At 33.7% G+C, this 10221-nt stretch overlaps 2 protein-coding genes across 5 annotated transcripts; both read right to left on the bottom strand.

Moving 5' to 3' along the window:
* Nucleotides 1–588: 588 nt before the first annotated feature.
* LOC106773658 (pentatricopeptide repeat-containing protein At1g12300, mitochondrial-like) lies at nt 589–6762 on the bottom strand. 4 transcript variants are annotated; one of them, XM_022786260.1, is made up of 4 exons: nt 3904–6762; nt 3475–3764; nt 1172–1244; nt 589–1077 (listed from the first exon to the last, which is right to left on the bottom strand). In XM_022786260.1, the coding sequence occupies exon 1, from the start codon at nt 6597–6599 to the stop codon at nt 4971–4973; it is 1629 nt and encodes a 542-aa protein (XP_022641981.1). In that variant the 5' UTR covers nt 6600–6762; the 3' UTR covers nt 589–1077; nt 1172–1244; nt 3475–3764; nt 3904–4970. The 4 variants fall into 4 exon arrangements, with proteins under 4 accessions (XP_022641981.1, XP_022641980.1, XP_022641982.1 ...); XM_022786259.1 differs by lacking the exon at nt 1172–1244 and having other exon boundaries at nt 2734–3764; XM_022786261.1 differs by lacking the exons at nt 1172–1244; nt 3475–3764 and having other exon boundaries at nt 6029–6762.
* A 965-nt stretch (nt 6763–7727) lies between these two features.
* Nucleotides 7728–8201, bottom strand: LOC106773426 (ethylene-responsive transcription factor RAP2-2-like). Its single transcript, XM_014660122.1, has one exon. It carries the CDS (start codon nt 8199–8201, stop codon nt 7728–7730), a length of 474 nt encoding a protein of 157 aa, XP_014515608.1.
* Nucleotides 8202–10221: the final 2020 nt, after the last annotated feature.

The following is a 10221-nucleotide window of genomic DNA, read 5'->3' as shown; positions in this document are numbered from 1 at the left end:
TCAAACTAAGTTACTTTCAATTTTTCTACCATCTTCAATAACTCCATTCTCAAGTGCAGAAGTGCTTTGCAAAGAGAAAAGAGCCCAACATTAACAACAACGATGGAGTTTTCGAAACCAATTTTTAAAATGTTCTTTTTTATCAAATGCCATGTATAATGGTCTAACAATGCCACGTTTAAAAAATTGTCCAGCTCAATATTCCAGATCATCAAAAATTTCACGGTGATGGCTCAATTGAGTCAATTATACACTATTAAGGATTAAATTGGAAAAAAAATAAAACAGGGATGCAATTGGAAAAAAGGTACGAAAATTGGGACTTTTGAAGGGGTTTAACTTACATAAACTATTAGAAATATGGACTTTTCATCTCACACATAATATGTATTTTACAGAGTTGTCAAAATAATTCATTTCTTACGATTTGACCAACAATTATACGATCTAGATAAAGTTCAGAAGACAAAAAATTCACAGGACCAACAAAATCTCTCATTACAAACGATCAAATATTCTCAAAGCCATATGATCAGAAAAATCTCTCATCGCACACGATCAAATATTCCCAAAACCCTGATCAAACACAACCCATGAGCCTTCCTTTTTAACAAAAAAAAAAAATATAACAATAAAAGTAAAAACAAAAAATAGTCACTTCTATAATAACAAACCCAAACCCAACTTGAGGTGCGTAATAGAAACACCTTTTGCAAACAAACATATGGCAAATGAAGGACTATGTTACTGATCAAATGCTGAAACAAAAAACATCATATCTATAGAATAAAAAATATATCTAATCCTTGTTCGAAAGAAAAATACAAGAGGCAAAGATCATTTGATGGTGCTATTATCTTTCATTAAAGCATGCAATAGATTATAAATTATGAAAAGCTTTTTGGTGAAGAAAAAAGTACATTGGATGGAATCTTGTATCTTCACAAAAACCATGGACATAAGATAAAGGATAATCTTTAAAAAAAGATAAGAACCATAACGCAAGCATCTCTACAAACCCACCCAACTCAGTTTCATAAAGATTGACCCACCAGCTGTCACAATCTGTTGTTCAAGCTGCATCAAGAATTCATAAAAGAAATATAAATTACAAATACAAAATGTAAATAGAATGATATTCAATTTTTGACGTTTTTCATCTAGTTAATACCATGAAAAGTGTTTCAAGCTTATTCTTGACAAGACAGTACTATAGCTTCACTTGTTGCAGACATTTGAGACACCTAAGGTAATAAAAAACTTTCAATGATGAGACCATGAAATCAGCACGGTTGAACACTTAAAGCACGAGTAGCTTATTCATTCAAACTTGTGCACTTATCCCTCGAGACTCCAAAAACTATTGAACAACTTTCTGAAGATTAAACAACTCTTCAAATAATTCCCAAGACAATCAGTTCATAAAATCAATGTCACTTTGGAATTAATATAAAACTGAGAGCTAAGCTAGCAAGATGGGAAAATGTGCAAATCTGGAAAAATGAATAAAAAAGAGACAAAATCTGGAATAAGTAACTTGCAATTAAACACGAGACCCTTAACAATGTGAAACATTTTATCAAGTTGGTTTTACATGAGCTAAAAACCAAAGATACATTAAATGGGTGAAATGATATATTCGTAGCTTTTGCCTATACAATTATGGCGGAAACATCAATATCCGATAAGTGTCAGATACTTCGATACAGCAAAATCTAATATATATTATTCTTCTAATATATGTTAGCAGCTTCTTTGTAGCATTGCACCTTGTCAAATTATACCAGCATGCAATGTCAGAGTAGTTGCTTATAAAATTTTAAAATTGTCCTCAACATATATCCTAATGCTAAAACTACCAAAACATTATCATAACTATGCTAACAAACCTAAATTTACCATTAGAAACCATTCTCAAAATTATCTACTCTCTATAATTATAAAACCAAAATCTGAAAATACCCCTACACTAGCCTAAAAGTACTGCAGTAAAACAGAACAATCTAAAAATTAACTTCCTACTTCTAACTAGCTCTAATCTTTATTTAAAGAACTCAGATTCACTGAACTAATCTACAATTATATCTTTCTAGTTATTAAAAATTAAAACTGCAGAATTTAACTATGCTACTAGACTATTACAACAAGAAAATTCACTGGACTTAGCAAGATTCAATTACAGAAACAAAAACTACAATTAAACTAGACTAAGCAAATTCATTTCATCAATATAGAGTTGAATGTAAACTAACCTACCTACTTCCTAAGGAGAATCAAAACATGGTACTTATACTAACTCATTCTAAAGGAAAAACAAAACTATCTGCTGGAATTTGTAAAACAAAAATTGTTAAAAGAACTACACCAACTAAAACAAAGATATTCTAAACTAGACTATACTAGGCTTAAGACGGAAATAGGTATGAGCTGGGTATAATCTCACGCTCCATAAAGGCTAGAGCACAAAAGGGTAATCTCTGTTTTAATATACTTCACATTTCATCTATCTGGTTTTCTTTTTTCTCACTGACTTAGTGTTGCAAGATAATTTTGTTGGGACAGAGATAGAAGACAACGATGTAAGAACTTTGATGGCAGTCACACCTTTAAAATCATGCCAAGAGACTCTGGACAAGTTAAAAGATAGACCAGCTCAAGCATCCAAAGAAGCTAAAAAGGAGTTTCAAAGGGTTAAGAAAGCCCACGAGATGTTTGACACCCTATGAGACTCACCGTGTCCTGTCGTCAAGTGCTGCCATCGAACTGTGATGCTGTCAAACTTCACTGTGTGCTGCTGCCAGTACTACTGTCGAGCTCCATCAGTGGAGAAATGTTTGTGCAGAAAAAAATGTGCATTTAGGGGTTGACTCAACCCTAGTGGAATGGCAACCCATTTCATGGGGGCTGTGTGAACTGTAGGCCAAGAAAATTGGCCTAAGTCTAGAAAAGGCCAAGGCTGGCCTTGGGACCCAAAAATAAAATGACAGGTCCAATTTTAGAGAACTGATTGTTGCAGATTGTAAGTCCAAAAAACTGTATCTGTGCCTAAAATATTTCTTTGATTAAGCAATCGTTTCATATTGCTAATTACTTGTAGGGAAGAACCCTTGTCATTATTGATAATGCTTTACCAAGAAATAAGTCAAATCATTACATAATCATTTTACACTTCTCGATCCCTAATGTTTCTAGACACAAGCAACAAATATATAAATAAAATAATAATGTTGGAGTTAAAGATTCATAATTATTTCTTATAAATCCACTTAGCCAGCCAAATTAGTCTTGGCCGACAATGTTATTGGAATGAAACTGTGAAGGATTCAATGAAAATGGAGTATATATAACACTGAAACTTGACACTGATGCTACAACTAAGAGTATCTTAGAAACATTAAAACTGAAGTTAGCTCAGAAACACACAGTAGTGAAGTAGAGCATATATGAAACAAGCTGGTGCATATTCAGGGTTACTGTGTGGAGGGATATCTGGAAGGACAGGGCTCCACTCTCTGCCCTTGGCAAGGATAAAGAAGATCATGAAGAAATCAGGGGAGCATGTTAAAATGATATCAGGGGACGCTCCAATTATTTTCTCCAAGGCTTGTGAGCTCTTCGTTGGGGATTTTGCACAAAGAGGACTTAACATCGGCAGTTATAGCCACGAATCTATTTGACTTTTTGATTACTTTGGTTTCCAACTCTGACAGCCATGCACTTGGTGCCAACAGCATTGTTGAAACTATAGATTAGTCTTCAGCAACCTTAACTCAACAACAAATACAATATTTGAGTTCTATATATGGCTATGTAATTAATCTAAGAGCTTTATCATTGTAATTATGTAATTTCTACATATATAACTAAGTAAGAACTAAATCAGTTGGTTATGTATAACCATACTGGAATAAAAGGAATTTGTGCCATGATCCTTCCTACACAAAAGAAGTGGTATATCTCTAGTTCTTTTAGACTTCAGCTTGATCATCTCCAGGTTATGAAGTGAGATAATAGGCTGCATAATGTTCATACGGCAGAGGTTTTAAGGAGAAAGAAATCAAAGTATATGGGAAATCAAAGTATAAGGGAAAAAAAAACAAACCAGGAAATTTTCCAAATAACTCTGGTGGGAACAACATGGAGAAATAATTCAAATTCTATGAACAAAAAAAAAAAAAAAAAAAAGGCACACTCATCTAGCAAATGTAGTAAATTATTTGATAGATGTAATTCCATTAATTGTGTCAAATTTCCAAGTTATATATCTGCAAATTGGTTTGAATCAACATAAAATCTGACCATGTTCTTCAATAGACCTAATGTAGAATGGATTGAACCAGTTAGACAATTATTATGGATAAACAATGTATCCAATTGTGCTAAATTACCAAGTTCTGGTGGTATTAAACCAGCAATTAATAGTGAGAGTAAGAAATAGACATGTGAGATTCTGCTATCGGGAGAATTGAGAAAGACTTAAAAGTTCTTTAGGCATAGACATATCATGAAGATGATTATTGCGAAGGTTAAGATTCCCAAACTTCGTAAGTGTGCTTATTCTTTGGGAATGGTTCCCTGGCCCTAAAGAGAAAACATATTTGGTCTCTGACATACATGAATGGAGAATATCAAACAGTTGGAAATAGAAAAATCATCAAGATTTTTTATATAGGGAGGGAGGTCACAGTTTTGGTCTTGAAAGACAATAAAATCATTGATTTCTACCTTTGCAATGCTTAGTTAAACAAATTCTACAAATAAAATGTAATGTCAAAAGAAATAGAAGTTTGATAGCAATAAAAATGCAGGATAAAAAATAAAAATGTATCAACCCTTGACCAGGAAAACATCATCAACAGAGTTTACAGTCTAAACCAACTCATCTAATACAAAATTTACAAACCATTCTTGCACATTCTACAGCAAACACATAAATGTTACTTGTTATTGAAATAAGGTGTCACCTTTCATCATTTCAACAAGTCTCTAGCGATCATTTTATGCAAAAATTTCTCTGCTTTTTCAGTCTCGCCCTTCTTAAAGAGAGCATAGATTATTATTTCGAAAGTTATAACATTAGATAAGCAACCACTTTCTTCCATTTTGGACCACAAGGTCAATGCCTCATCAATCAAACCCTCCCTACAAAGACCATTGATCATAATATTATAAGTACATATGTTGGGATTGTGACCTTTATTCAATAGATCTTGAAAAATCTCTTGTGCATTCTTAAGTCTCCCCTCTCTACACATCCCATCAATAAGTATATTTGCAGTGTACATATTGGGCTGAACTCCATTCTCTCTCATTTTCCTCAATAATTCAATTGCCTTGCCTAGATGATAATTTTTGCATAAAGCATCAATCAAAGAAGTATAAGTGATTACGTCTGCTTGTTGATTTGTATCATGCATCTCATGAAAAAGATCCCAAGCATGAGAGATTCTTCCAGTTTTGCATAAACCATCAATAAGAGTATTGTAAGTCACAGTATCGGGAAGAATATTCCTGTTCTGCATTTCTTGAAAAAGATTTATGGCCTCATCCACCCTTTCGTTCCTTTTAAGTCCATTTATCATGATATTGTAGGTCCTAACATTAGGACTGACTCCCATGTGCGTCATTGCCCTGAATACTTGTTTAGCATTCTTCACTTTATTAACTAAGTAATACCCATCCATTAGAGCATTAAAGCAAACAACATTAGGTTTTACATAAGTTTTCACCATCACACCTAAAACATTTTTGGCTTCTCTCAGCTTTCTTTCCTTACACAATGCATCAATCAATATATTATAAGTATAAACATCCGGCCTGATACTATTTGATAGCATTTCATTTAGGAAACCAAATGCTACTTCTACAAATCCTACTAAGCAAAAGCCATAAATTAGACTACTATAAGTAAAAAGATCAAGAGAAATTCCTTTGATAACCATCTCGGAATAGAAATCATAAGCTTCTTTTGGACGTTTCTCTTTTAATAAAGAATCAATAATAATGTTATACATTACTGTTGATGGACCTTGAATGGTTCTGAGCAATTCGATGGCGGCTTCAGTTTTACCTATTTTGCTCAATCCATTGATCAGTATCCCATAAGTAAATTGGTCGAGTCGAAATCCCAGTACTATTACTTTATCATGAAGGTTAAGGGCTTCCTTGACGTCACCCTTATCACATAGACCTCTCATGAGTGTATTTAAGGTTATGGCATTTGGATGATAACCCCGTTTGAGAATTTTGGCAAATACAGAGAAAGCGAAACCCAATTTGTGTAAGTGACAGAAACAATTGATGAGGAGGCTGAGTCTAATAAGGTTATTGTGAATTCCCTTAAGCTCCATTTGCCTAATAAGAGAAATAGCAGTAGGGTACCGCTTCATCTCCACAAGAAATCCCAAAATCTTTCCAAATTCGATCGGAGGAACATCACGCTGACGAAGCAAGCGATTGAATTGTGAGACGGCTTCGTCGTGTGAGGAAGTTTGAGAGTGAGAGTGAGAGCAAAAGAGGGAATTGTGCATTGGAAGAAAAGGAGGAAACTTGGCAATGGAAGGAAGAAGAGAAACCCTAACACTTTTTGAGAGCCACATCTTTGCTGCAAACAATATGGAATTACTTTTACTTTCATTTTTTCTTATTCTAAACTTAACGACACCTTCTTTTCATGCCTCATTCGTCATTATTCATCTCCACCTTCCTCTTGTATCAGATTTCGTTTTGGTCATTTCTTTCTTAACTCTTTTCTTCAATAAATCGTCATTCTTCAATTATATTTGTTGGTAAACCTTTAATATAGGTTAGATGAAAGTAGAAATTAGATGATTAGCTGTATTTTGAAATCGGATATAGATCCATTAGTGTTTTAGTATTTCAAATTAAAATAAGTTATTAAATTTGAACAACAAATTAGATAAAACTTAGTAAATGTATAAACTATTTTTTTTAATCATGTAAACCTGTTATTAGTTGTTAGAAACGTTATGGTGTTAAAGTACCATACAAAAAATTATTATTATTTTGAAAATATGTCAATTATTATTAATGAATAAATATGAAAGAATGTCATAAATGAAATTAATTATTTAAAGAATATAACTTATTTTCATTATAAAATTCTATTATAATAAATAAAAATAGTAAAAATTGATTAATTAATACTACAATAATTAATGATGGAAAATTAGATCATTAAGACCATTATATTATCAGTTATAACATCATTAAAATTAGGTTTAATATCTACTTTGGTCTCTCCTTTGGGAAAGTTTGTTCAAAGTGGTCCCTCCTTTTTTCAAAAGTTCACTTAAGTCTTACCTTTTGCAAAAACTGTTCAAAGTGGTCCTTTTTACTAACGGCGTTAACTTTCTTAACGGCACAGCTGTCAGGTGGCTAATATTTGCTGAGGTGTAACGTTTTGGCTGTGCACTGTTGTGTGTTTTTAAAAAAATAATTAATTGTGACGTGGAATTTAATAAAATTAGGTTTAAATTAAAAATTGAATTTGGGGTTAATTGGGGGGTAATTAATTAAAAATCCCATTAAGAACCTTAATTGTGTCTAGAAATCTAAAATGGAAAAAAATCCCCAATCTGAATCCTAAGATTTTGGTTAAAATAAAAATTGAAATTGGGATAATTAAGTAAATGATTTTGGTCAGATGCAAATTTGGGTAAAATCTGCGATTTTGATTGGGATTTTCTGGCAATTGGGATTAGGGTTCATCTTGATTGGGATTTTCCGGCACAGGGCGAATCGTTATTGCGAAGGGTCACATTATTAGTCGAAGGCAGAGATCTGAGCCCATTTCCACTGTCGGGGAAGGAACCCATGTCAACAAACTGATTAACTAGGGGTTTCTGTTCCACCAGATCCATAGGCCAACGAAGGTCGTTCTGATTGTTCCCAGCATTGAACTTGTGAACATTGGGTTGAACAATCTTCCGATTTCCCAGTGGATTTAACTTGGAACATTTCACGGAAGCTTCTTCAGGGAAATTCACCTTGGCTTTATTGCCACGAATCCTCCGTGCCTCAGCATCATAAGCTCTTGCTGCTTCTTCAGCAGTGTTGAAGGTTCCAAGCCAGACACGAACGCCCTTTCTTGGGTCCCTGATTTNAGCTGCCCATTTCCCCCAAGGACGTTGACGAATTCCCCTATATTGATTCTTCCTCTTTCTCTCTGCAATCATCATCTTCTACCATCATCTTCAACCTCATCAATTTTTCTTAACTCATCATCTCCTAACACACACCTCCACCCTTCTTTTTTTTTATCTGTAACCAACCCAAACACTACTACCCGTTTCTTCCAACACCTTTCAATTTATCCCCATCAATCCTCCATAACACCGAAACACAACCAAACAGAGAAGGACCCACCAATTTCCAACCTCCACCGAAAATCAAACCAAGCTATCCAAATTTCATTCCATTGCAAAACCTGATTTCGAAATCATATGGAGGCTAATCCAGAAGTCCAAAAATTTTGTGTGCATAGTCATACGAAAGGGGGGCTATGGAGGAAAGAGTCATACGAAAGGGTGGTTATGGAGGGATCTCGCCTTCAGCTGCCAGAGGTCACCGGAGATGTGCTCCACCTCCTAATGTTAGGGTTAAATTAATTTTCCCAATTTTTACTCCAGATTTTCCCAATCACGCAAATCCCTAATTCATTTTGTAATATAACCCTAATTCATTTTTTAATTTAACCCTAACAACATACATTTACACGTCACAATATTTTTTTTTTTAAACATATAAGAATGCCACATCAGCACATGTTAGACACCTGGCAGGTCTGCCGTTAGTGAACTTAACGTCGTTACAAAAAAGGACCACTTTGAACAGTTTTTACGAAAGATAGGACTTAAGTGAACTTTTGAAAAAAGGAGGGACCACTTTGAACAAACTCTCCCAAAATAGGTATTAAACCTTAAAATTATTATATAAGTTTTAATATCGTATTAATAATAAATCATTTATGAATTCTAAAAGGTAAATCTATTATATTAGTATGCAAAATGATATTTAGACACCTTTTTTGATTCTACTTTGACACTACACAGGTGTCATATTTTCATTAGGTGTCTTAAATTAAAAAAATGAAATGATTTTCGTTCTGAAGCAAGGGCAAAAATAGAAGTTGAAATATCAATTTTTCAGTTTCGCGGTTTCATCTTTCTCTTGTATTCTCTCTCGTTTCAGTCTAATGAAACAACCCTCCTCTAGCTCTCTCGTCTCTCTTCTCTCGTCTCTCTCGTTCTCTCCTCTGGCCAATCTCTGATCATTGTCGTCTCTGGCGTTCTCCACTCGTTTAGCCTCTCAGGTCGCCTCCCCTCACCATTGTTGTGGCCCTCTCGGTTGTGGTCATCTTCATTCGTTTCGGGACTCCTTTCGCCTCTCGACAAGCCCTTAGTGAATTTCGAAATTTCGTAGGAGTGTTAACATAATTTCAAAACCGAAGAGAAATAAATATCAAATTTTGAAATTCAAGAGAAAAATAAATTAAAAATTTGAAAATTCATGAGAAATAAATAATAGGTTTCAGAATTCAAGGAGATCTAAATCAAATTTCCAACAATAGTATGTATTCAGTTTTAATTTTATTCAAAAACTTACGCTGTGTTCGTTTCAAGAGAATTTACTGTTTATAGAGATTTGTAAGTGATGAATTACGCTTTCAAACGCGTTCATTTGCATGAATTCAAGACGATGAAAAACGATGGATTTGCGAGATTGCATGATTTTGACTTCTTTGTTGAAGTGAGAAGATTTGCGATGATTTAAATGACAATTACATATTTGTCCTGATGCATTTTTAAAATACCTTGTACATAATAACATAAAATAATATAGTTACAGGATTTCCATATCCATAAACTTAAACAATTAATATATTAGAACTTCAAAGACACGACCTTTACAATAATATGCACATGAGGAGTAACTTTTTAGAGTAATAATATCATGACACACTTTTACATTCATTTGACACAACATACAAGGGTAAAATAGTCCAGAAAGTATAAAGTTTTGTAGTTTTTCAAGAAAGAAGAGAGTAAAAAGTAAATAAGAGTAGTGTCAAATGAATGTAAAAAATTTAGGTGTGTCAAAGAATCTTTTCTCAACTTTTTACTGTTGGACAAAGCCCATGCATCACGAGCTAACAATGTTTACTTTGACAACCATGGTTAGGTTATGCAGAGATAAGAT

Source organism: Vigna radiata, chromosome 9 (assembly GCF_000741045.1).
Source record: "Vigna radiata var. radiata cultivar VC1973A chromosome 9, Vradiata_ver6, whole genome shotgun sequence".
NCBI classification, from domain to species: Eukaryota; Viridiplantae; Streptophyta; class Magnoliopsida; order Fabales; family Fabaceae; genus Vigna; species Vigna radiata.
Note: the sequence above shows the minus strand (reverse complement) of the source record. Positions and strands in the feature narration are given on the sequence as shown.

Excerpts from the sequence above, each read along its gene's own strand:
- LOC106773658 (XM_022786259.1), bottom strand. The coding sequence starts at position 6,599 with ATGTGGCTCTCAAAAAGTGTTAGGGTTTCTCTTCTTCCTTCCATTGCC.